This window comes from Haliotis rubra, unplaced genomic scaffold, assembly GCF_003918875.1.
Source record: "Haliotis rubra isolate DU_JTF1 unplaced genomic scaffold, ASM391887v1 Scf176, whole genome shotgun sequence".
Taxonomy (NCBI): domain Eukaryota; kingdom Metazoa; phylum Mollusca; class Gastropoda; order Lepetellida; family Haliotidae; genus Haliotis; species Haliotis rubra.
Window position 1 is genome coordinate 1,416,919 of NW_025765736.1, and position 27,204 is coordinate 1,444,122.

At 42.5% G+C, this 27,204-nt stretch overlaps 4 protein-coding genes across 4 annotated transcripts in view; 1 reads left to right on the top strand and 3 right to left on the bottom strand.

Moving 5' to 3' along the window:
• Window positions 1–2,232: 2,232 nt before the first annotated feature.
• LOC124273083 (ceramide-1-phosphate transfer protein-like) lies at window positions 2,233–5,535 on the bottom strand. Its single transcript, XM_046708299.1, has 2 exons — window positions 5,382–5,535; window positions 2,233–3,278 (listed from the first exon to the last, which is right to left on the bottom strand). Exons 1-2 carry the CDS (start codon window positions 5,510–5,512, stop codon window positions 2,765–2,767), a joined length of 645 nt encoding a protein of 214 aa, XP_046564255.1. The 5' UTR covers window positions 5,513–5,535; the 3' UTR covers window positions 2,233–2,764.
• A 1,142-nt stretch (window positions 5,536–6,677) lies between these two features.
• On the bottom strand, window positions 6,678–11,425 carry LOC124273082 (ceramide-1-phosphate transfer protein-like). Its single transcript, XM_046708298.1, has 2 exons — window positions 11,205–11,425; window positions 6,678–9,028 (listed from the first exon to the last, which is right to left on the bottom strand). Exons 1-2 carry the CDS (start codon window positions 11,333–11,335, stop codon window positions 8,515–8,517), a joined length of 645 nt encoding a protein of 214 aa, XP_046564254.1. The 5' UTR covers window positions 11,336–11,425; the 3' UTR covers window positions 6,678–8,514.
• A 1,443-nt stretch (window positions 11,426–12,868) lies between these two features.
• On the bottom strand, window positions 12,869–18,232 carry LOC124273081 (uncharacterized protein PB18E9.04c-like). Its single transcript, XM_046708296.1, has 5 exons — window positions 18,110–18,232; window positions 16,915–17,131; window positions 16,025–16,378; window positions 14,828–14,977; window positions 12,869–14,372 (listed from the first exon to the last, which is right to left on the bottom strand). The coding sequence occupies exons 1-5, from the start codon at window positions 18,230–18,232 to the stop codon at window positions 13,246–13,248; spliced, it is 1,971 nt and encodes a 656-aa protein (XP_046564252.1). The 3' UTR covers window positions 12,869–13,245.
• A 3,688-nt stretch (window positions 18,233–21,920) lies between these two features.
• LOC124273084 overlaps window positions 21,921–27,204 on the top strand; it is a 32,154-nt gene continuing 26,870 nt past the window's right edge. Inside the window, exons 1-4 of the transcript XR_006897539.1 lie at window positions 21,921–22,166; window positions 22,739–22,913; window positions 25,748–25,850; window positions 27,031–27,162. The gene's annotated coding sequence lies outside the window, so the exon portion shown is untranslated. The remainder of the gene's footprint in view (window positions 22,167–22,738; window positions 22,914–25,747; window positions 25,851–27,030; window positions 27,163–27,204) is intronic.

Consider the following 27,204-nt stretch of genomic DNA (forward strand, 5'->3'; position numbering starts at 1 on the left):
CTTTGATTACTTAACTTTGATGTAGATGAATGAATAAAACCAGAGACCATATCCCCCTCATTTCCTTCTGTAGCTGACGTTTTGAGTATTTAGCTACAGCACCTCCACGTACACGGAGAAATAATTCCACAATGAAGTCCTAGACTTTGAGCTTCAGTCCATCCTCACAGGAGAGTAATTTGTCCCAGTAGTAGGAGACCATGTAGCTTGACATTACTGTCTCTTTAAGTTTATCACATAAGAGAGAGGAGGCGCACAACTGAGAAAGTTGAACATGCTTTCTAATTTCAATTTCAAATGACCTTATAAGTAGAAAGAAATTGCCACAAGGGAATTTTAGACCCCCTCTGTTCATTTTCTCTGTCCACTTACTAAACCTGACAATGTACTCTTCTTTGGAAGTTGCATCAGAAATTAAAAAGAGTTCTCCAAGGTGTTGCTCTATATCCATTCCAAAGATAGCCGTTTTCTTCAATAGAGCATGCAGTATCCAGATATATAGTACAACACTGCCTGGTCATTGTCACTGATTGCTGATGCTGTTTGATGCGACTGTTTCTGACTGGATTCTGACAGGTGCTTTAGCATGTTCCTCAAGATGCGATCCAACAAGCATTGTGCAAAGATGTGGATAATCCTGTGTGATTCACTTGTCACTTCGACCAAAATGTTGAGAATGTCTGATTGCAAGTCTTCATTCAGTGGCATCTGATGAAATTTCATCAATAACTGTTTTCTGTCAGACGAAAGGGAACAACTTTTTTCCAAACTTGTCAAAAACTGAATGGAATTCCGGATTTCTGTGAACTGTTGGTCTGTCGCTGCATTCTTTTGCAACAGCCACAAGATGAGGGCCATTCAATGAACATGAAGCGTCGTTCATAGGGTCAAGGATTATTGTTGAAAAAGACTTTGGTAGGACTTCTGTGAGAATACCCCGCATGTCGGCATCTGTTGGCAAGAAAACTGGGGTGTTTTCCTCTTTACTGTGAGTATCCGTCCTGTCTGCTGAAGGGGGGTTGTCTTTGTTTTTGACAGTGGAGCCCAGTCGATGTTCATGTGCTAAAATGAAAACAGGTATTGACATATTCAAGTGATGCATATTGACTGATGACATAGCATTAATGTGAGAGTTTGATCGGACTTCACCACAGATAATCAATATATAAATTGTGTGAAATGTAAGAGAAAGTAGGTTAATTCATGGCAGTTGCTGAGGTATACATTTAATATGAAGGAAATAGTGGAATTACCGGTAAGAAATGGTGGCCTGAGATAAATCATTCAAATATATTATTGATTTCACTAATGTGAAGTGAAAACATGCTAATGGTGACAACCGGGCTGAAACAACATGTACTTATCTGAGGAATGTGTATAGTTTGATCAGTTTATGATCAGTGTCACTGTTGGAAGAAATGTGTTAAAATTGTGTACATTTTGTAAATACTGAAGATGCCTTAAGACAATAGCATATCATTATTTGATTTAACAAATCGGAGCTTGTATATATACTCTGATACATTGAATAAATTGAATGCTTACCTTTAATATCTGATCTGTTGTGTTTCTTGGTAACATGACCACGAAAGCCCCCGATACTCCGGTAGGTTTTTCTGCAGAATGGACGAGCATTTTGCTATGTATTCTCTTTCCCGTGATGATTAGGAGAGGTGGTTGACGGAGCTTTGTCATCTTCAGATCTGTCAAAGTACATGTCATCACCGCCAAAGCCAAAGCAATCTTCATCACTCAGACGTTCAGTGTCATAATCTGTATATTCGCCAAATAGTAAGTCTAAATCCAAATTGGAATCGTCCCAGTGAATAAAGTCGTCCATATCGAAGATAATGGTAAAGTAACATGTTCGTTTTTCCCTTATAAAGGGACGTACATCCGACAGCAAAAACATTGTTTACAGAAATGTCGGAAGTGTAAACAGTCTACATGTGCGTCTGTGCGGGGATGAAGGGAATTAACTCTTGACACTAAAACATTGTGTAATATGTTTCACCTGATTACGGAAGTCCAGTGTTGAGGGAATCTGCGCATGTGCTACGCATCTGGACCACAGCCAGGGAAAACACCGCAGGGGTTCACGGGGTATCGTTTGCACTCATTATCGCGACAGTGATGGTTAATGATAAAGTACTGCTGAGGCCTGTCCCTCGGTATATGGTCTCTGATAAAACAAACACAACGGAAAATGGAAACGACAATCCTAAAAGTAAATACAAGAAAATAAACCCATTTATTCAGGAAAAATAATTCTTTCTTGAGTGAAAACAGTTGACAATCAAAACATTAATCGTTCGCATTTAGTCATTCGCCACACCTCGGAATTCCAGACATTCGGCGTTTAGCAATACTCACTCACCCATTCAAGACTCTGTGGCCAATAGTAGTTTGGAAAAATCACGAGGTATCGACGTAATGTGTAGCACAGTGACGTTGATCGTAAACGTTAAGACTGGCGAACACAGAAGTTGCCCAACATATGCAATTTATAATACTGTAGCACACAACCTTTCATTTTATAAAAAGCTGCATAAAAAGTTTCATAACACGGTTACGAGTTTATTAATATACATACACATTTAATGGTCTGGCCTTGCTTTGACCTCGAACTTGGAGAAGATGTTTTTGAACGACCGAGTCCTTTCATGTCATTACATTTTACACACAAAGAAACATCGGCAACGGTTCAATGCCGACAAAAAACAAACACATATAACGTCACTGGTTAAACTCTTCCGTGAAGAGGCTACGGAAGCTCCAGGAGATCTTTGTCTTCATACACTCTCTGCGTGATGTCATAAAGAGGCTGACCGGAAGTCACCACCTCTCCGAGCGTGCGCATAACGGATTCATAGTCTTGTTTACACATGACGTCAATCAGGCTCTTTTTCGAGGGAAGCATGTACATCGCTACTCCGGCCATTTTCCGGAGGATCCATGTATTGAATCGGGACAAAGTCTGGTTATAAACTTCAGAAGCTATCACAGAAGATTTCTCGTTTTCTTCCCCTGTCCTTAATCGAGACATAAAAACCAGAATAAATTCCAAAGCTCGATGTAACCTCAGCAACGTCCTTGACCCTGACTTCAGATTGCCCCTAATGACCTTCGTAAGGTCATGGTCGACCTCGTGTTGGATCATCGACTGCACTGTGACGTAGTGGACTTCGTCAGCCGCCAGGTGCTCGTTTAGAATTCTGATTTTGTCTTCCAAGTCCCTCGCAACAAAACCAAACAATGTGCCGGTGAGCTTGAAAAATCTGGAAAAAGATATACGTTCAAAAATAATTATTCAACTCAATTTAGCAATAACTGGTGAATAATAGTGCAGTCATAAATTTGTCATATGACCTTGACCTTAATAATCGAGTTACAATTCGGAGACACGGGTGGAGCACATTCGTGACCCACTCGTGTTATTCCGGGACAAGCCGAATAGCTTCTTGGAGGTTACGGAAAGAGGCGAGTGGTGACGAATGGGGTGGAGCAGTCCCCCAGAACCCCACAATCTGCTATGCGGAGTTGCGCCCCTTAGGTGTGTCAAGAACAGTGGATAGTTGGTTCGAATCCCAGTTCTTCACGAGTACTAGGTCTAACAGTCATACACCGTGGGTTTCAGCAAAGCTGTAACTGTCTCAGACATGTACTCAGACTCCGACATTCAATTGACACACGACAGACATGACTGTTCAAAGGGCATTAACTTAAACCCTCTCGCTCGATTTTCTCTTAATGGTAGACGCTAACAACATAGGATCGACCCGTGAAGATCCGGGTAAGAATTGATCTTCAGTAACCCATGCTTGTCGTAATAGGCCACTAACAGTATCAGGTGGTCAGACTCGCTGACTTGGTTGACACGTGCCATCGTATCCCAATTGCGTAGATCGATGCTCATGCTGTTGATCACTGGGTTGTCTGGTCCAGACTCGATTATTTACAGACTGCCGCCATATAGCTGGAATATTGCTGAGTGCGGCGGAAAACTAAACTCACACACGTATTTACAACATGGGCTCTGAAAAATGGTGATAAAGACGTATACATCAATGACATCACACATTGAAATCTACATCTCCCGAATAATGACATACATTACACTTGAATCTTTGTGACATCGAGAGGGGTTCGTTCACATGTGTAGCCGGTCACAGTAGAGCAGGATCTGAGTCGCCTTATCTTGTCTCCGGGCATGCGATGAATTCCTTCCTTGTTGGCCAAACGTGAATCATCACTGAATCGTGTTCCCATGCTGACGTATTACACTACCTTATTCCGCGTTCATTCTTATATACAATACCCTTTCGAGACATCAGCTTAGTTTAACACCGGTTTCATCAGCATTCAGTTATCGTCAACGTCGTCATGTCGTAGATGTTCAGGGTTTGGTATCGGGAGGTCATCGGTAATATTATCGGTATTATCATCGCAGCAAATCTTAAAGTAATGAGCTGGGTTCCCCACTGACTTCAACAAAGTTTCAGCAATATTGAAGCAGCGTTTTAAATTAACTTTGGCCATTAGGCCCAGAGACGACTGAAAACCACTCGGACCCACAGCTTTTGTTTTCTGCAGGTCCTTATGGCCGACAGCTTTTCCATCCCCAATAACTAAGAGTATTATTTCCATATTAAAATATAGGGCCTACACATTCTGATCAGATCCCACAAGTTTTTATGGTTCTGGGTGCCGTTGTACAAAGCAGTCTTTGCGCTAAGGTGACCATAACTCCCATAGACTTAAGGTAGTGTTAGCGCTAAGGTTGTTTCGTACAACGGCACCCTGGGTCCTTAGGGCCTGCTAACCGCCTCCGTGGTGTAGTGATAAGAGCGTCCGCCCGGAGAGCGGAAGGTCGCGGGTTCGATCCCCGACCGTGTCATACCAAAAGACGTTAAAATATGGTATTTGTTGGTCCCTGCCTGGCGCTCGGCATTAATGGGTACAACAAGGATTGGTCGGCTCGGAGTCAGTATAGTGTGTCTGACTGGGGTATTCATGCTTCACTGCGGCATGGTATCTCAGTGGGCTACCACTATAAAACCAGCTTAAGTCTGGGCTAGTACAAGCAGCCGCACATACACATACACACGCATGCACGTCGTCATATGAGCGAAATATTCTCAAGCACGACGTAAAACCCAATTTCACCTCACCATCTTAGGGCCTGCAGCCTTTCAGGGTTAAGGGCAAACGCTGGATTGAAGCGAAGTACCCATTAAATGGACTCACAAGTAGTTTCCATGTGGGGAATCGAACCCTGACCCTACCGTTCCCTGAGATTGTCTGACATATTTTACAACCAACTGATAATAACTAGACCCAAAATAAGACATTGGGCCATGACTCGAGAAGTGTGTGTTTACCTGCACATTTCCGTGAACGCCCTTAGGTACTCCCTCAACACCAACGTATCGTCGCTCTGGCGACATCGCTGAAAAGCTTCTAAAACAACCACCAGATCAAAATCCTTCTTCTTCGTGTCAAACGTTGCCATGTCTGTCAATAACTCATCCGTGAGTGGACGAACTTATGTGACCATAACCTGAATAGATTCTGATGACTTCTTGTCGTCATACAGTGAGTGAAGGGAGGTAACTGCAATCGTTGATTGTATATACCGGAACTCAGTGAGTTTGTGCACCTCATTAACGGATGCTTCGAAACTGCTGTGACGCACAACACTTGAATTAACGCACCCGTTACTTTTGGACATCTGTTTGGATTCATCCTGATTATGATATAGTCGCAGACTGTGCCAGGCCGACGCTCTGGTATAAAGGACAGAGCGCCTGCCTGGAAAACCGACAGTCTGTAGTTCGATCCTTGGTTGCGTTGTACCAAAAATGTTGAAAGATGGCACATGCTATTCACGAAGGGAAAGAACCGGTCTACCCGAACCAGGATTCTGTGTCGGGGTGGGGTGTACATGTTTAACTGCGGCATTATACCTCTGCAGAGTAGCCTTGTATCTATAAAACTGAGTGAGTGAGTTTAGTTTTACGCCGCACTCAGAAATTTTTCAGCTATGTGGTGGCGTTGTGTAAATATTCGAGTCTGGACCAGACAATCCAGTGATCAACAGCATGAGCATCGATCTGCGCAATAGAACTGCATTAGTGGGGACAAGTAAAGGCAGCGAGGTTCACACATACGTGCATGCACGTTACAATATAAGTCACAAACTCTAAATTAAAAATTTTCATAACCAATTATGATTGTTTATATATGTTATAATAGATACAACATTCGCTTAATGATCTTTATTATAAAAAAAACAATCGAATGGAGTCCAGTGAGTGAGTGAATGAGTGAGTGAGTATGGTTTTACGTCGCTTTCAGAAATCTTCCAGGAGGCGGGGATAGAAATGGGCTTCATACGTTGAACCCATGTTGCGAATTGAACCCGGGACTTCAGCGTGACGAGCGAACGCCTTAACCACTAGGCTACCCCACAGCCCCCAAAATGAGCCCCGAGACTGTTCATTTTCAGCAACTGCGCCAATCAAAACTTGCCAACTGTTATGCACCGGTGTTGGCCATTTTGTATATATATTTCCACGGCCTGGATCACAGAATAACAACAGATGTACGTGTGATCTTATGGCTGTATTAATACAGCATATCCAACAAAAAACGGAATAAAAATCACAAACATTCAATAAGAATTTAAAAAATATTTATTCATAAAATAATCATGTCTAGTGATAAAACAAACGGATTCTCACGAGCAACAAGAAAAAATACATTATGATTGGTCGTGTTTCTCGGTTAAACGGGACTTGTAAATTCGTGATGAACAGTGAGTGACAAACACGGTATCGTCACGGCGTGTCGGAGTAATATTGGCAGGCGCCCCTGAGTAACATATATATCACAATTTTACAAAACAAATATCATATAGGACGGCACTTGGATTACAACCAACGACCAGCAGATCCTGTCGACAAAGGGACACAACTCTGCCACAATGTGCCCCCCCCAGGGCCACGGTTGTTGGTTATAAATACAGTAAAATAGCTAACACGCTTATAACGAACTGACGGATATAACGAACTGACGGATATGACGAACAGACGGATATATCGAACTGATGGATATAACGAACTGTTTTTGGTTACATATTTTAGCCGAAATGCGTTTAACACAATACAGATATAACGAACTACAATGAGTGGTCCTTATGAGTATCATATGTATATATATATATGGAATACTATCATCAAATCACTATAATCTTGCATATTGTTTGGCAATATGAAGTGATGAGAGGAAAGAGGTAGGTGACGTTAAGATATTGACAACAACCTAGGTTTTGCTGCAGATATCACTTGAAGCCGTGCCTCTCAGATGTCAGGTTCACATGAGCTGCCAACTTCAAGACATTGTAATTAATACAAAATGTCAAACTGTGACATTTGCTTCGTGTATATTTTTGGGAAATCTTTAACCTTTAAATAATATCTTATTCCCCGGCAGTTCACTTTGGTGATCACACTATTCTGAGTTAACCGGGACATAGGATTCTATGGAGGTTGTATACCACAGCAACTAACGCGTGGCATTTCAGGATATATACCCGCCAATACACACATCGTACTGCTAGCGAGTACACACTAACCAATCGTGACCTGTCGTGACCGTTCGTGTCATTCCGGCAAAACCTCGAGGAAGTATCCAAAGAAACGATCGAGAAATGACAACGAAAATGGTCACTTGGGAAAAGGGAAAAACAATCTCATTTGAAAAATGTATTTCGACAAAAGAATCCCTTCTTTTAAATGTTTGTAAAACATATACATTTCATCCAATAAAATACCTGAGTTATAGTCATAAAAGTTGTTCCGAACTAATTTTCACCAGAAGGCCTGTTTGGGTATGTCTGTGCTACTTAAAGTAGAAGTTTTGTTCCCGATTCATGGCAATGTCCATGCATCCCGAGATTGAAACAAAACCCAATTCGTTTGTCCGGGATTGAGCCGAGAGGTGACGAAAGGCCAAGTAGTTACGGAAAACAGTATTTGTGACCCACTCGTGTTATTCCGGGACAAGCCAAAATTTCTTGGAGGTTACGGAAAGAGGCGAGTGCTGACGAGTGGGCCAGTGGTGGGCGAGTGGTGACAATTAGCCATACGGCAAACTTCGTCTTTTCCGGTTCATGTGAGTGAGTGGGTCGACATTTATCGTCGCACAGGCGATATTGTAACCAAATTCAGTCGCAATTTACAATTTCGAATTCCAAAATGAAAAGATAAACTTTGTATCTTAGTTGTAAATACAAGGAACTACCGTCAATGGCCCAGTTCCGACAAAACCCGTCACGTATTATGGCGCTGTTTCAAACAAAACTGTTGAGACAATGGAGGGTCTGGCCTTGCTTTGAGTGGATGTTTTTGAGCTACAAAGTCTCGTAATACCATTAAGAACACCGGCCACGGTTCGGTTCCAACCAAAACAGAAATATAAAATGGCACTGGTTAAAACTCTTCCGTGAAGAGACTATGGCAGCTCCAGGAGATCTTTGTCTTCGTACAGTCTCTGCGTGATGTCATAAAGAGGCTGACCGGAAGTCACCACTTCTCCGAGCGTGCGCATAACGGATTCATAGTCTTGTTTGCACATGACATCAATCAAGTCCTTTTTCGATGGTAGCATGTACATTGCCAATCCGGCCATTTTCTGGACAACCCACGGGTGGAATCGGGACAAAGTCTGGTTGTAGACTTCAGAAGCTATCGCAGAAGACTTCTCGTTCTCGTCTCCGGTCCTAAGACGAGACATGAAAGCAAGGATAAATTCCAAAGCTCGATGTAACCTTAGCAACGTCCTTGACCCTGACTTCAGATTGCCCTTTTTTACCTTTGTAAAGTCATGGTCGACCTCGTACTGCAGCATGGACTGGACTGAAGTGTAGTGTATCTCGTCAGCTGTCAGATGCTCGTTTAGAATTCTGATTTTGTCTTCTAAGTCCATCGCAACAAAACCAAACAATGTACCGTTGAGCTTGAAAAATCTGGAAAAAGAGATATTTAAAAAGAATATAAATTAAATATAATCCATCTTATCGTGATAATTGTTTTACGCTCCTTTTGGCAATAATCCAGTGGCAACACCAAATATGGGATTCACTTACTGTACACCTATAGTTGGGAATTGAACCTGGTCCTTAAGAGAGTGAGTGAGTTAAAATTTAAAGTCACTTTTGGAATATTTCAGCCATATCGTGACTACCTGGTCCTTAAGCGTAACGAAATGCACACGCTAACTAACCGTTCACATACTCCTGATTGCGACAAATACCCTGACTGTAGTGAGTGAGTGAGTGAATGAGTTTTACGCCGCTTTTAGCAATATTCTAGCTATATCACGGCGGGGGACACCAGAAATCGGCTTCAAATGACTAAGACCAACAGCGAACGTTGTTGATGCGATAAATGAAATAAATCTATGTTTCCTTCAACGAAGAGTGGACGAGATTGGGTGGTCAGGCTCGCTGACTAGGTTGACACATATTATCGTATCACAACTGCGTAGCATCGATGCTCATGCTGTTGATCACTGCATTGTCTGGCCCAGACTAGATTATTTACAGACTGCCGTCATATAACTGGAATATTGCTCAACGAAGAGTGAGTGAGTATGCTGGAATATTGCTAAAAGCGGCGTAAAACCAAACTCAGTCAGTCAACGAAGAGCTTCAAATATTTCCATGTTGATGGTGAGATGTATAATGAATAATTGTACATACATCACACGTCAATGCATATGAATACATAATCATACCCTTTACAAAAGTTGGTTTTACTTTGTGAAATGGTTTTATATGCTACTTTTTGTAATATGGCAGGGACACCAGAAATCATCTTCACACACTGTCCCCGAGCGGAGATTCGAACCCGGACCAGATTTTAACCACTACTTCCACCGTGAAGTGAATGTTATACGCTGCACGTATATCGTAAAGTATACACCGTATGACTACAGTTCCGGCGCATGGATAGCCCAGTCAATTAAGGTGACGCAGTTCGCTGTTTAGAGTTGCGTCCCTTGGGTACACCAGACACCTATGGTTATGAGATCGAACCCCTGTTATGTTTCAGGGTTTGTCAGCAACATGCCCGTGCATGTCAGTGAGTGAGTTTAGTTTTACGCCTTTAACAATATTCCAGCAATATCATGGCGGGGGACACCAGAAACGGGTTTCACAACACATTGAACCCATGTCGGGAATCGAACCCAGGTGTTCGGTGTGACGAGCGAACGCTTTAACCACTACTAGGCTACCTTACCGCTTGTGGCAGTGACTGATTGCAAGATTAACATTTTATATGACGAGGCGGTACGTTTTAGGTTCGAGTAGGCGGTGTTAGAGTGAAAAAAAAATGTCGGTGGGGTGGGGGGTTCGGGGGAGAGGTTGGCTGGGCAATAAAGTTAGAAGGGTCGGTTGGGCGACGAGTAACGCAGAAAAGAAAAGACTAAAATGCACACTATTGGGTTGTTTCAATGGCGTGTCATCGCACAACACAATTTGTACATCACGTGAGTTTTTGTACTAATTTATAGCTGGAATACACATGTTCAGGGCCTAGGGTAAATTGGTGATAGTTCAGTGTAAACAAGAACATTATTTGGACATGGAAAAATACAACGGAATGTTAGGAGGGTTATATCACACACTGATTTGAGCCGTGTCAGCAATTGTGAAGATTACAAGCCCCAACCACAAACGGAGGGTCAACACTACGATTTGTATTAATAGTGGCTTAAATTGATATATAATGTGACTTAGTTGTGTTGCCTTCAGCAATAGTACATAATAAACACGAAAATATTGATACTACGCCAACAGAACGACCTAAGTATAACCATGGTTAGGGCGGCCTTTTCCCGTCAACTTGCCCTAATCGAGTATACGCAATCACCGCTGTTACTGCAGAAACACATTCCCCGACCCCCCTCGCTTACCGCAGTGTAGGCAACAGAATCTGACCGTGGAACTGTTTAACTGGGTCAAAGAAAGTCCTGGCCACGAGAAAACTTGTGATCAGATCAATTGAAACAGCAGGATATACGGATGGCCTAGAGTTGTATAACGTGTGTATAATGACGGTTATCGTATTGTCACGCGAGGTCACAAAGGTCTTTGGTCGATGATGGACCCATGACTCGGCAAATCGTGTATTATTTACCTGCATAGCTCGGTGAACGCCGTCAGGTACTCCCTCAACACCAGCGTGTCGTCGCTCTGTCGGCATTGTTGAAAAGCTTCGAAAACAATCACCAGATCAAAATCCTTCTTCTTCGTGTCAAACGTTGCCATGCTCGCTAAGAACGCTGCAACTGATTGATAAACAAGTCGTGCGTATTTACGACTTGAATAGAGTCCGTTGACGACCGTCGTTATACAAGTCTAAAGGGAGGTAACTGCAGTTATTGAATGCATGTCCCGAAACACCAGCGAGACCCACTCTGCATGATAGATTTACTTAATAGATTCCGGAGCAAATTGAGGTAGAAAGGGAAGTAACTGCAATATGTCCATGTCGGCGAAGACACCGTATCACGTGTTCGATCACATAAGTGAGCTGTTAGATGTGCGTGTACACAGGGTACGATAGATAGAGAACTTACGAGCGCGGCCATTTTTCTGTCCTCAACCTCGATACCCTTAGTAATATTGTGTGTGTGTTGTTTATCGATGCACTCAGCAAGATCACAGCTATATGACGGCGGTCTGAAAAAAATCGAGTCTGGACCAGACAATCCAGTGATCAACAACATGAGCATCTATCTACGTAACTGGGATACGACGACGTGTGTCTACCAAGGCAACGAGCCTGACCGCTCGATCCAATTAGTCGCCTCTTAAGACAAGCATAGGTCGCTTTAGACCAATTCTAACCCATTTTTTAAAAATGATACGATGAGGAGAGGTCAAGCTGGTCTTGTTCAGTTATGTGTGTGGATGGGTTAGAGGTTTTTATATTACAACAGGGCACAAATTTTCCACAGTGATGGGGAAATTTCAGATATGAAAACTCATATCGATATCTTTATTTTTTATGAAAATTCAGGGTGGTCAGGAGATCACTGAAAAACAAGGACACCCTGTGGTCAGTTTGCTGTATCAGGGTTAAAGGTCAAAGTCGAACATGACTAGTTGAGTTAAATCTATAAATATAGATCGTTGCAATCGTGTGTGTCATATTTATCATCACATGCTTTATCGCATCTTTACGTGACATCCCTGTGGTATTTCACAGCGGAAAGTTAACTGTAACCATGGACACCTACATAATTGTAATCTCTAACTGGGTCAACATGACATCTAAAGTATGCTAATTGTATAACGCGTAGAATGTCAAAAAGTCACATACACATATGTACAGTTGAATGTGTGAACGGTGTTCCAGTATGTCACCTCCTGTCAGCTTACTGTGTGTTGTGCAATGCAACAGTCAGAAATGTTCCTGCTGTATGACGGCGGTTTATGAATAATCGAGTTTGGACCAGACTATCCAGTGGTTGACCGTAGAAGCAATATATCAATTATATATATACTCAGTTATGACACACCACCTGAACAAGTTACACTACCAGACAGACCACATCGTCAATTATCCAGGACCCATGAAGAATCGGGTTAGAATTGATCTTCAGTAATCCATGCTTGTCGTAAGAGGCGACTAACGGGATCAGTGGTCAGGCTCGCTGACTTGGCTGACACACGTCACCGTATCCCAATTGCGTAGATCGATGCTCATGCTGTTGATCACTGGATTAGTTACAGACCGCCGCCACGTAGCTGGAATACTGCTGAGTGCGGCGTTAATCAACAAACCAACCAAACAACGATTATCCACTATTTTATTGCTATTCTGTTTTGAAAAATACCCTGGAACTATTTGCAGCAGTGCCGTCCAATCATATTTACAACCCTGAGCGAGAAAAATTATCTGCAAAATAAGAATCTGTAACAATGGACGAGGTGAAGTCACTCCCGAAATTCTGCCATCTAATGGGTGTATAGTTAATAGAAATGAGATATTTACATGTACACTGAATACTCCAAGATTTACTCAGACGGGATATTTGAGTGGTGACTGTTCCGAATGGAATATTACCAGTTACGGGACAACAGACAGGCTTATTTTGGACGCTGTATTTATCCCTCAATTCACATCTGTTGACCAGTCATAAACATATTCCGGACAATGCATGTTGTTGTCCTTAAAAATCCAGACCAGGATGGGATCGCAATGACGTCATTGTCGTCTGCTTCTGCACGAGCTGAACACGTGGCACACGTTCATTGGTCGACCGCACAGTGATCTGCTTGACGTTGGACTTGACAGTTGTCTTGTGGCCTGAATCGTCCAGGGTGAAGTTGGAAGAGGTTCGAGCCTTGGTTATACCTTTCCACAACGCCAGTGACAACAACGTCACACACGCTGGAACGGCTACAGCAGCGGCAATGAGAACCTTCACTACGGTGTCAGACTGGAAAACGTCAGTTACCGGGACGGTCGTAGCTTCAACAGGGACGGTCATCGATGCAGTATCTGAAGTGGCCGATGATGCATACAAAGTTGTGACGATGACGTGAGATGCAGACGTTGGTGACGCTTCAGTCCACATGTCCGTCGCCAGAAACGTTGAGGGCAGAATCTGAATCAACTCTTCTAAGGACCCAGTTTGTGTCTGTTGTATGGACTTTGCTTGGATCGCTGTATCCGGTGGCGGTGTTGCTTTAGAAGACGTTGGCATGGTCCCTGTTGAGTCTAATGGTAGATCTGTTTCAACTACCTTCAACACAAATGAAATGTCGTTGTTTGACGCTGCTGTGGAGAGAATCGGCAGAAAATAATCTGATAACGAATCAGTTGACGTTGACGTTTTCAGAAGTAAAGATGAATCTAACCGTGATGCTACAAGTAACGAACTACTGCCAGACTCTTCATCAACAACCCAAACGGGAAGATCACATGACGTCAAATTGGCATCTTCTCCAACTTTAGTATACACTCGCAGACCAGCAGGATGTACATAGGACCAAATCGCGTCTCCATCAACACCACTACCGTAGACGTACACGCCAAAACGTTCAGTGCAGTTGGTGTGGCTCACGGAGATGAAGGCACAGGTGTATGGGATTGTCGTGTAGGAGAAATCGGTACCTGGAACGTCAGTCCAGGCAACGTGTGAAGGCGGTGGTGGGTTGACAGCAACGCCTGCTGTAGAAGCTGTTGCTGATATGATTGTGATGTAGTTGGTTGACGTCCCTGGGGGCGGCGTGATGGTGTACGTTGTTGTCCAGTGAGAGGTACCCACGACAAGGTGAGAGGCTGGTTCTGTTCCTGAAAACGAGAGCTTGATTCACAACTACGACAATGAACAATTACAAAAATATCGCATTTGCTTTGTTTCTTATTTTCCACCATATATGGCTAATACGCTGAGACATGGCGAAGGTATAAAACATATCGAATTCGGGACAGACAAACCAATGATTGATATCATGAACACCGATCCACGGCATCAGTCCACTCTTCCATTAAATCCCTTGTTAAGACAACTACCAGCCTGGAATTCCAACGGTCTCTTAAACCACAGGCAAACTGTAGCGCAAACAGGGTTGCGCAACAAAGAGAAAATGACCAGTCTTCGTATATGCGAGCGAAGCATATACCAAGACTGGTCATTTTCTCTTTGTTGCACAACCCTGTTTGCGCTACGCATATACGAAGACTGGTCATTTTCTCTTTGTTGCGCAACCCTGTTTGCGCTACAGTTTGCCTGTGCTTAAACTTACCACAGTGATGGGTGACATACACCGGGTTGGAGGACTGGATGTAGACAGTCTCCCCTTTTGTGTTATTTACGGTAATAACCTCCTGCCCTGCCAACAGGTACGTGCTGTGAGGAGACCCGTTGATGATGACAGTAGCACCCAATAAACTGGCTGAAAATATGGAGGGAACTTATTGACCTTTAAATATACTGAGAGAAATAAATAAAGGACCACGGGAAAATTCAAGGGTTCCTTTAAAGTTTTCCAGTTTTCATCGCCACAGCGCTATTCAGAGCTGGTGAAGAAAACTGGAAAAAATTAAAGGAACGCTTGAATTTTCCCGTGATCCTTTATTTTTTTCTCTCAGTATATTAACAGTTCATCACTGATCCCCTGTAACTGAACATACCGTTGAGGATGTTTGAATCATTGTCATTCCGAGGCAAGCTGAATGTCTTCATGTACTTTACAGAAATGACTGACGTGATACAACCTTCCAAGATGTTGTCAGATCTTAAAATGGAGAGTTAAAGCGAAATAGAGTCGTATCCAAGTAAAAGATGTCACCGTAAAAAGATTTTAAATATCATGTGAAACTAGCTGACAAAAATCTAAATGAAAAGCCAGGGGCGCATTTACGAATCTCACCCCATGGTGTACCCACTTTCGGCCTCCGGGAGGTCAAAATATGACTTTCGCCGAATCGCGTTTTGACGCTCTAGCACTCCGTCACGAACCTTCCTCTTTAATTTGAACCGTTATTTTCACCAAATGATTTATACATATGGCATTCGTCACTATATGGCTGTAACATTGCCGATGTGACGTTAAATATCAACTCACTCACTCACTCACTATAAATAGTTTAACAACCAAGCCATCAGAGTGCTTCTAGTCCATTTAAATCAAATACAGGTAATACATCTGAAAACAATTATATTTTCACTAATATTACCCAGGGGCATTTACCTGACCCAATGGAAGGTGCTCAGTGGCGCCATCTTTAAGTGGTGGCCAGGGCACGTGGCACACTTGCCATACCTTAGTAGGCTACGCCACTGACTGAAGGTACTTTAAACCACTCACACACTCATACGAGCACGTACGCACGCGTCGACTAAGACCATAGAAACGGTTTCGTATCATTAGTGTTGAGTTTTCCCTCGGTTTTCCAAGATGACATCAAACAAATCAATACTGAATGTTTCCTGTTCTTACCCAGTATTTCATAGTAATCATGGACGCAGGATGAGTTACTTCCAAGCGGGACCCCAACAAAAGTTGTATCCCATCCGTCGAACGGTAGAAGCATTTCCGTCGCCCCGAACGTGGAATTCTGGGAGGAAGTGACGTCATTTTGGCCTCGCAGGAACACAACGACTGGCTGAGAAGCTATCACGATTATCCCCGCTATAGCGCCCGTGCTGTATAAACGGACAGTTTGGTAAGGTTCGGCTGAGGCAGATATTATTCTATCCGGCCCGTATGTTTGTCCATCGTAGTCGACCGTCCCACTGGAGGAAGGAAGTGCCACCGCGAATGTCGTCGTCTCGTTTGTCGAGGACGTGACCCCTGCAACATTTGGGTACATATAATGAGGCTTGTTAAAATGTATTTAAGGGTTCTAATAATCCCCTCGCCCATTATTTTTTTCTATTAAAAACCTAAAATGAAACATTTTGTAAATCGAATTTCGATTTTGACTTTTTGTCTCAAGTATCAGGGGCGATAATTATCCTTGTTCGTATAGTATATAACATCTCCATTTTTTTAACGATCGATATTCTGTATTCACTTTGCTACGATAAGTTCGAATGACACAACGCTCCAAATAGCCAATCAAATCACAGTCATGGACGGGTCAATGTTTGTCCTATGTCATTGATTAAAGAGAACCAGTGAGCGACCTTTTTTACGAAACCAGGCTTTAATGGTGAACTGAAATACCCTAGATTATAGAGGATGGGCCAAAGACAAGCATCGGATATGATTAAATAACACACGTAAGAATAAAAAGAATGATTACAAGAAAACAGCAAAACAAGGAATTAAAACACTTTTTTATATGTTTTATGTTATGTTTTACGTAAAAACGTAGATAACGGTACCTATAGTGACATTGTGCCTGTCCGTCATATAGTAGACTGTGCTCAGTGCTGTAACCGGGAAGAGAATGACACACTCTGGGCGCACAGCCGGACCATCAAACAGGGCGGTTAGAGTTATCTCCCCTGTACTTGTCACCTCAACCAAACTATCGTTCGTAAGAGTATCATTTCTTTCGGGCAAGACAACTGTTGATGGCGTTCTGTACACGACCGTTTCCTACAACAGGAGAATAATATTTGTCATGGTTTTAAAAAAAAATATCTATTTCTTTAAATATTGTAACAGAGACTTTTAATATCGTTTTATATGTTGGACAACAAGGAGGCTGACACACGATGGAGTGTGGCCATTGCTGGGATTTTCCTGACCTGTTTTAGTGTATAGTTCGTCCTGACATTCATTTCGCTTCACGTTTTGACGACTTGCTTGTTCGACTGGGCGCTTATAGACACGGGTTTACACATATGGGGATTCCGGAGCGGAATTGGCGGAGTGCGTGGGTAGGTGGGTGAGTGAGTGTGTGGTGGGGGGGGGAAAGTGAATGAAGTTCTACGACCATTTTTGCAATGTCACGGCCACGTTTCACTGATTGCACACGCGTGGAGAATCGAACTCGTGTCTTCGGTAAGACGAGAACACCCCTAGGCTACCCCCTGTGGCGAATAAAGAGAGAAGTGTGTTCTCACACCTGGCTACCCTGATCACACAAATTACACTTGTTTAAGTGAAAATCCCAGCCTTGGCCATTAAACCTGCTTTCCTTTTAGTGCCATACCACACTACCTCCAAAAACGGAAACAACAGGGCCTGTACATTCATATGTAAAACAATATCTGGTTCATGAATGTTTCTTTTAGTAAACTGGCATCGTTAATATCAGTATTGAAGTTAACAGTAAGTTACACCCGTAACGATCCGTTACAGAAGCGGTCTTCAGCAACCCATGCATGTCGTAAGAGGCGACTAACGGGATCATGAGGTCAGGCTCGATTGCTGGTATTTACAGTTGGAATATTGCTGATTGCGGCGTCAAACAACAAACAAACAGTAAATAAGTTGCAGTTCAACGATTCAAACGATAGTTTGTTGTGAGGGAGATAGTATTAGTTGTGAGGGAGGGAGATAGTATTTGTTGTGAGGGAGATAGTATTTGGTTGTTTTGGGCGCGGCTGACAATTCAGGATATAATCTGACCTGTATTACTTTTCCATAGACGCTGATGTTGACGTTGACCAATGTCGAGGAAGTCGTAGTGACTGTCAACGTTGTGGTCACGGCGTCGTCGAACACATCCATGTTGGGGAACAAGAATCGCATGCCCGAACTCCCCACATAACCGCCTAGAAAAACGTATTTCGATAAAAAAAAATACAGTTACGATTATCGTGTTTCTATATTGGAGAGATTAACATAATCTGCGAGTGTACAGAGTTGCCTCCCTGTGCTGCAAGGATCCACTCGCTGGTGGTTCAAATGCCAGATGTTTCTTATTTTATATATCCTTGATAAAGTCTACGTGTTGCTCTCTCCTGCCACCCACCCCACCATGTTAGTGAGTGAGTGAGTTGGGTGTTTAGCCGCTCTTAGCAACATTCCAGCAATATCACGTTGGGGGAGACCAGAAATGAGCTTCACACAATGTACCCAAGTGGGACAACGAACCCGGGTCTTCGGCGTGACGAGCGAACGCTTTAACCACTGGGCTACCCCACCGCTCACCCACCCTTTTAGACAAAAACAGTAGAGGCCACAATGCAGAAAAATTTCAAGTGAACTTCTGATATCGAGAAATTATTCAAATTTATCTTAATCCAAAAACATTCATGATAAATTTTATGTGATTAATTCATTTGAGAAAACCTGAAAGTTTTATCAAGTTTAAACTTACTCACCGTCTAACTGCAGGACACTGACCACAAACAAACTGGACAAAACCAACCGTCTCATGTCGCTAAACTAAAGAATTAGTTGATCGCTGTTAGGGCTATGTCCGTGTCACACCATTTTTATGTTGTAATTGTCCAGATTGTTCACATTCCACGACGTAAACACCCAAACATATTACACCAAACAAACAGTGATACTGCGATACTCCATACCCTACTCGACGTGCTAACAGCCATATTACAACTTGTCGGAAACAATACGGCATAATTCCTATAGTAAATATCCCCCTTAGATTCATTTACTCGCTTCACCCACAACACAAGGGGAACAGGGGTGTTTTGCTGAGCAAATACAGCTCCCTGTGCCCTAGGTATATATATATCCCGTGCTTGTGTATATTTTGTATAGATCTATTTAAATCCTTCTCACTAACAATACGACAAATATTTAGGGTCAGGAGAAGCGAATCCGCAAAAGCAATCACCACAATAAGGTTCCCACTCCTTCCTTCCTCACATCCTGCCACACATATACTCTTCAAAAAAAAGAAAATGTTGTATTCTTAAACATGTATAACTCGTCCACAAATAGATTTTAGAACATCAATTTTCACATCAGTTTAGACGGGGCGGTGGGGTAGCCTAGTGGTTAAAGCGTTGGCTCGTCACGCCGAAGACCCGGGTTCGAATCCCCACATGGGTACAATGTGTGAAGCCCATTTCTGGTGTCCCCCGCCGTGATGTTGCTGGAATATTGCTAAAAGCGGCGTAAAACCAAACTCAGTCAGTCAGTCACATCAGTTTAGAAGAAGGATATGTCTATGCAACCAAGTGGATAATATTTTAAGCTGTCTATTAAGCATTTTGACCCGTGAAGATCCGGGGTAGAATAGGTCTTCAGCAACCCATGTGCTTGCCATAAAAAGGCGACTATCTTGTCGTAAGAGGCGACTAACGGGATCGGGTGGTCAGTTTCGCTGACTTGGTTGACACATGTCATCGGTTCCCAATTGCGCAGATCGATGCTCATGCTGTTGATCACTGGATTGTCTGGTCCAGACTCGATTATTTACAGACCGCCGCCATATAGTTGGAATATTGCTGAGTGCGGCGTAAAACTAAACTCACTCACTCACTCACTCATTAAGCATTTTATTTGCTTACTTCTTAACTACAAGTCATACAAATGGAAGTCATGCTTCTCTACATAACTGCATTCGTCAAGCATGTTTACAGATTTAAAGCGTTCACAGCGCCCCTCACCCATCTCTACCCAGGGCCGGGTTATATTTGGTGTCCAGCAATCCAAGCTTGTCGTAAGAGGCGACTAACGAGATCGGGTGGTCAGGCTCGCTGACTTAGTTGACACATGTCATCGATTCCCAGTTGCGTGGATCGATGCTCATAACGTCAGTCACAGGATTGTCTTCTACCAGGTGTATACAGTGATTTGTTTGAGTGGCAGGTGTTTTAACGACATTCAGTGATATCGCAGCAGTATGGTTGAGGCCCACCGTGACAGTCGCGACTGCCTTTTATCAACAAACATTAGAGGATCAACACAAACATTAGAGGATCAACACAAACATTAGAGGATCAACTCAAACATTAAGGGTTCCTCGAATAAGCTGACACGTTCATTTTGGCGAAGACTCGGGTTCGATTTCCAACATGAGTAATATCATGTTAAAGGTATCGTAGAATCTCACTCACTCACTCACTCACTCACTCACTCGTCGGCCAAATCACCCACTCACTCACTCACTCACCCACACTATTGTGGAGCGCAATAGTGCAGTGATAAGGCGTCTTCCTATCACACTGAAGGCCCGGGTTCGATCCCCGGTGGAGGCACCTAGGTTCGGGTCCCGAGGTGGGCACATTTGCGTGGTATCCTTGGACAAGATACTTAGATCCACATTGTCTCAGTTCTCCCAGCTGTAAAATGGGTACCCGTGAGGATGTGCTGGCAATGTGAGTGTTTAGTTCATTGCCTAACAGGCAGCATGGCTGTATGTTCCCCTGGGAGTTGAAAAAGTATCAGAAAGTACGATAGTGTCCTATGACCGGGGATAGTTATGTATGCAGCGTCGTGAGCAGGCAATGTGCCTGTATTTGAGCGCCATATAAGCGGACAATTACTATTACTCACTCACTCACTTGTTGGCCAAGTCACTCACTCACTCACTCACTAACACGTCGGCACACTCACCCACTCACTATCTCGTCGGCCCATCCACCCACTCACTCACTAACTCGTCGGCCAAATTACTCACTCGTCACTCCACTCAATCGCTCGTCAACCCAAGAACCCACTCACGCCTCGACCCACCCACCCACTAATAACCCAGGTGATAAACGCATGCGTTGCACATGACCCGCCCGGAGTATACATGTGTATATTGTCATACAGATATTACCAATATTGTTATCAAAAACACACACACACACACACACACACACACACACACACACACACACACACACACACACACACACACACACTCACACACACACACACACACACACACACACACACACACACACACACACCAGTACAGGAGACCTTGCACAGGAGACATTCCGCCTGACAGCGGGAGAGCAAGACCAGGAGAGACTGACTGTGAGTCACTTTACAAGGCCACAGATTAGCATATGAATGGTATCATATATACATGTAGTCCCCCTAACCGGTTTAAAAGTAATGCCTTTTAAGGAATATACCTACAAGTAAAACAACTTTTACCTACCATTTATAATCGTTAGTACAGATAGCGAGAACACTGACGAGTGTCAGGGGCTCTGACTTGAACCTGTTTACACGTAACTTGAATAACTACGACGCTGTCAGTATGAAATTGCATGGGTGTGCAGCGACTTTTGAAGGAGGGCAAAGGTATAAAACCTATATATATACACACATACGTCTTTGTTAGATACATGTTGGTTTGTTGTTGGTTGTTGTTTTTGTTTTTTTGTTTTTTTCCTTGTTGTTGTTAAACCTAAAACTTTATGTATTAAATATGCGACACAAATATTATTTAGCGTTATTTTGAACTATAGGTAAAATTGATCTATTCATTGTCTTGAAGTCTCGTGTGGGCGATGAACTACTGTGACGTCAGGTCTATATGTATCGAGGATAAAATCAAACTGCGTTGTATTTTGCCGAGTGCTGTTTTGTTCCTCTGGGTTTTGTTGACCACCACAAAGAAGTTTCAAACGAAATTCTGATGTTATTTTGGATTAGATACGACAGCGTGAAGTGTTAATAGGACGAAGATGCACCTCGAATGAATGATTAATGGGTACCCCTGTATAGGAAAGAACTGTACGAAGAACAGCGAAAGGCGGCCGGGTTCAAGGCAGTAGAGGTTCTCGCTTGTTCTTACGTTAAAGTACGATTGCTCGGTTGGTTGGTTGGTTGGTTGTTTAACGCCGCACTCAGCAATATCCCAGCTGTCTGGCGGCTGTCTGTAAATAATGGAGCCTGGACCATACAATCCAGTGATCAACTGCATTATCTGTTGGGATAGTATCATACAGTGACATGTGTCTGACCACCCGATCCCGTTAGTCGCCTCTTACGACAAGCGTGGGTTGCTGAAGATCAATTCTAACCCGGACTTTCACGGATCGTTGAGTAATGAAAGAATTTGCTTAATTTAATATAATCTAAATTGAATCTATGTTTATTTTGAAGTATATATTCACAGACAGGGGTGTATCATCATTGTTCAGCGTAGGTCCTGTACAAATCCCCAGTCTGGGTTTGGATCTAGTCTAGATTAACGGGATTTCATTACATGTAAATTAAACAAAGACAGCAGCATCATCCGGACGGGAGAAGGTACTGCCTCCTGTTGAAACTAATTCCTTCTATTTGGCGTCAAAAGAATATTTTTTATATTTTTTTTGTTTGTTTGTTTTTCTTTAGATAAATTGACACTGGTGCACGACTAGATCTAAGATTATCCCCTGATCATCTTAACGGTCTTAGAATCTACACCGATACATCTTACCTTACCAAGATGAGTGATGTTTGTGCGCCACTTAACCTACACATCGGCATCGTCCTATTAACAGCATCCCTTGTTACAGCTCGAACAGAAGTAAGTCCATGTTTCATTTAGAAATAATTTCAATATTTTTTAGTTTTAATTGTGTAAAAACTGTGTTGTGTATTTACTATTATGAGGACGAGGTCGTTGTAAGAAACCACTTTTAGAAATACAGGAATATGGATATGGCTATTTTATTATTACACTTATTCCGATTCTTAATCTTGTGTAACTAACATTAATCCATCATAAGTGTGTTTTAACATGACGTCTAAGAATCCTGCATTCTGATCGGTTCGTTGACGGCATCGAACTGGGAGGGTAAATCTACTTTGTTTTGAAAATTCAGCTCGCCTAACTTTGGATTTGAAACTTCCTCAAGTATAACCATTACAAAATACTTATTTCTTCAAAGAAATAACAATATAAAAAAACTTGAAAATATTTATTCGCAACCAATTTGACATTTGCTTTGCTTGGACTCAAGCGATCCAGTCAACATTGTCGTTCCTTGAAAATCAACTTGGCATCTTCCACGTAGGGGTGGAAGGTTAAAGTGATCGGACAAGAAGACCGCTGATCTGAATCATTTCTCTTCATTTCCCAATTTTATCTTATTAGACGGAGATTTAGTTATATTCAAGTTCTGACTATGTACCTGTTCAAACAATTCCCAATGTAGTGACAGTATTTATCTAGTCAGAATTACCATCTTTCCACCCCGAATTTCGACATGACTGGCTGAACTTGCTTCACTTCCGGTAATTTTCCTGACTGTGGCAGCCAACATAATCAGTCAATCATTGTCTTTGATTAGCTGCCTGTGCAGTCATCCTGGTTCCTGGGCCTCTCATTAGTTTATATAAAGAGCTTCTATATAAACTAATGAGAGGCCCGGGAACCAGGATGCCTGTGCAGTGTACCAGTTCGTCTGATAATGATATCATATTCAAGGTAAAATATGATAGGCTATTTATACGCATCGATGTGTATTCCATTCCTAAGTTAATGTTTAATACGCAAGTTTGTGCGTGACAATGCTTGCCAAAGGTTACCGTATTTATCGTGTGGTGACCAATCAGTATTTAGCATTTGTTTGTGCTAACGGAACCCTAAGTGGGCCTCGGATTGCCTGGATAGGGGAGATAACTCTCATTGCAAGCGTGAAGGCACACGACAGCAGACGTAACATCTTTGTCTCATCAACACACAGTATTCAGTGAGATAAACACACTGTGCTAAAATACTGGAAGCCAATTTGGATATGTGGCCTACCATTAAAATACAGCACCACAAATTACATCACACTACCTTATGGCGTACTTTGTGAAACGTTGTTACCAAAAACAATGCTCAGGGACGTCAGACTGGTGCTGGGTTATCAAGTGTACCTAATAAGCTCCTCAGTGTTCTAAAGAAAGAATACAGCACAATCTCAGTGAAGTACAGATTCTAATACTTATGTTGGGTTGAGTCCTTTCAGGGATTCGACCCAGACACTCAAGAGTCAGGCACCTAAGCCAGAGACCGTTCATGATTTATAGCTAATTTATATACAAAACCGTAACCTACATTCGTGGATACCCTTGATCAGAGACCATATAATAGAGGGACGGCCCTCCCCAACAGTTTATCACTTACAATCAGCGCTACAGCCTGGCATGTAACTGATACACATCGACACCCTGCTGCTAACTTCCCTCTACCGGTACACATGCGCAACAGATGTGCAGACATTCGCAACAGATGCGCAGACATTCGCAAATGAGCACTCTGGTAACCACATAAACAATATTGCGTAATATCCGGGCCGAGAGTTAATTCCCTTAGCGGGATTATATGGTCTCTGCCTTGATTCATGGATAGTGGTAATTATCATGCTATCTCGTAAATTAAGTCTCGACAGACATCACGAAGCGGTACTTTTGATGTATATACAATGCCACGCCTCACTGACAAAAATGTTTCGAATCTCTGCATTACACAGAGCAGAAGCTAGTTAATTTATGATCATTTACACGCCCTGTAAACCGGCGTCAGTCTGTGCCGTATTTCGGCACAACAAAGACCGCCCCAATTGACTACAGTAATTAACGCTCTCTAAACCGGCATCCGGTATCTCGGCGCTCCTTTTCATTGGCTGAACGTGTATTAGCAACACAGTGGATTACCATCAGCATTAAGCTCATTGATGTTGCCTGATAAACGGAGTATGGATAAGGGTTAGGCCTAAGTAGGTGGGGGTAAATTGGTGAGCGACACGTGTATTAAAAATTAATTGTCGTGTGAATGAAAACAGTAAATTTGACAAAATTAACACACTGACACATGATTGTTTTTCGACTGCCTGCTGTAAAAACATGCCCATTTCTGGCCCTATTTTGAAAGAGAAAGCTATTGAGTTTGCTTCAGAATTAAATGTCAACGAGTTTAAGGCATTAGATGGTTGGCTGGCACTTTGGAAGACACAATACGACATCAAACAGTTCAAAGTAAGCGGCAAAAGTGCCAGTGTAGAACAGAGTGATGCTGACAAGTTTAAGTCCAGCCTCCCGACTTTGACTAGTGGATATGCGCCTAGTGAAAATGTCTTTAACTGTGATGAGACTGGCTTTTTTTCCGTGCTTTACCGGATGTTTGGTTTTTTATATATTGATGAAGAATATGATGACTATCAACACGTTGTTCAGTCGTATGTTACGGCACACGGAAGATCATTCTCAGGTTAAAAAGGGAAAAGTTCTCTAAACTGGCACACCCTCTATACCACTTTTGGCCGGTCCCAACGAATGCCGGTTTAGAGGGCTTCCACTGTATCTCCTAATTTCACATATTGTCATGGTGTTGTTTTATTTAATATAAACTGTTTCTTCACCTTGATACAGATTGACCGCCACGTGGTCCGTGATGGAATGAGCAAGTATACATTTGTCAACGGAACTCAGAGGAATTGCTTACCTATCTTAGAACCTGACTTCTGTGCTGAGGGTTCGTACAATTCAATAATCTCAAAGAAACATGTTTTCTGTGTGTCCTCAAACACTAAAGTTACTGTGTTCTGATGTGTCAGATGAAGATTACTCTTTTTGTTTTTAAATTTGAAAGGTTTTCATTGATCAAAATAGTATTTAATTTGCATTCCATGGCATGGTAATAATTGAAAAGCTTGGATGAAATATTTTCAATGTGCCCTGGCGTCACAACTAACCTGTTTTAAAATATCAGTGACACTCTCAGTCTTGCAGCTTATAGTGGGCTCGGCCATTGTCATTGCCAGTGCACATGACAGGAATAACATTTTGGATGATAACTTTATATGTAAGTTTATGCGCGCCCTGGACAAATGAAGCTGAACTGTTCTTGCAGTTGTGATAGTGTTCAGGAAATCCTGCTCTCAAGTTTACAGGTTCACATGAACAACAATAAATTGAAATGACATAATTGTAGTGATGCTTTCTTTAAGTTTCATTTGATCATTGAAAGGTCTAGGCATGCTTATTTTCACAAAGGCTCAGCAATTTGTGGCAAACTTGAGGCCAAACGTTGTTCTCTGGGCAAATCTTCATATACCCCTAGGGATAACTGGTGCTCCAAATACTTAGTATTTAAGGTGTGGTGGGGTAGCCTAGTGGTTAAAGTGTTCGTTCACCATGCCGAAGACCTGGGTTCGATTCCCAACATGGGTACAATGTTTGAAGCCCATTTCTGGTGTTCCCCGCCATGTGTAAAACTAAACTCACTCACTCACTCTAAATGTTTAACTGAAAAAGTATTTGCTACTGTCTCTGTAGTGACTGTGTGTTTGAAGTGATGTGCATTAGGACTATGGTAACACCAGCCTGTTTTCCTTGCAAATTTAATTCAACCCATTTCATGCAATTGTCTTCTTTTGTAACAGTTAATGACTTAACACATTGCACAAAGTAATAGGGGCATTGGGGTAGCCTAGTGGATTCCACCGAAGGCATTGGGTACAATGTATGAAGCCCATTTCTGGTGTCCCCTGCCATGATGTTGCTTGAATATTGCTAAAGGCAACATAAACTTAAACTCACTCACTACACTAGAAATTGTCTCCGTCAAATGAAGTAAATCCAAACTGCCTGACCAGATGCAATTTTGCTTTGTTATTTCGTTCATAGATATCTTACATACTTTACCAACATAGGTCACCAAATAGAGCCGTGTTTCCATGACAAGGAGAAAGATCGGTGTGTCCCTTGCAGAGATGGGGAAGAACAGTTGGACAAAACATACTCCAACTTCAAACCTGCGTGCTATATCCACTCCTGCCCAGAGGGTAAGAACTTACATGGACAATCATCAGGAAGTTTTTTGTGGT

What these genes read in the sequence shown, in the direction of transcription:
- LOC124273081 (XM_046708296.1), bottom strand. Translation starts at nt 18,232, where the DNA reads ATGCGATTCTTGTTCCCCAACATGGATGTGTTCGACGACGCCGTGACC. An exon ending in CAGGCACAATGTCACTATAG is followed by an intron (nt 16,379 to 16,914) that starts GTACCGTTATCT and finishes CAAATGTTGCAG; the next exon opens with GGGTCACGTCCTCGACAAAC. An exon ending in GTATGTCACCCATCACTGTG is followed by an intron (nt 14,373 to 14,827) that starts GTAAGTTTAAGC and finishes TCTCGTTTTCAG; the next exon opens with GAACAGAACCAGCCTCTCAC.
- LOC124273082 (XM_046708298.1), bottom strand. Translation starts at nt 11,335, where the DNA reads ATGGCAACGTTTGACACGAAGAAGAAGGATTTTGATCTGGTGATTGTT. An exon ending in GCGTTCACCGAGCTATGCAG is followed by an intron (nt 9,029 to 11,204) that starts GTAAATAATACA and finishes CTCTTTTTCCAG; the next exon opens with ATTTTTCAAGCTCAACGGTA.
- LOC124273083 (XM_046708299.1), bottom strand. Translation starts at nt 5,512, where the DNA reads ATGGCAACGTTTGACACGAAGAAGAAGGATTTTGATCTGGTGGTTGTT. An exon ending in GCGTTCACGGAAATGTGCAG is followed by an intron (nt 3,279 to 5,381) that starts GTAAACACACAC and finishes ATCTTTTTCCAG; the next exon opens with ATTTTTCAAGCTCACCGGCA.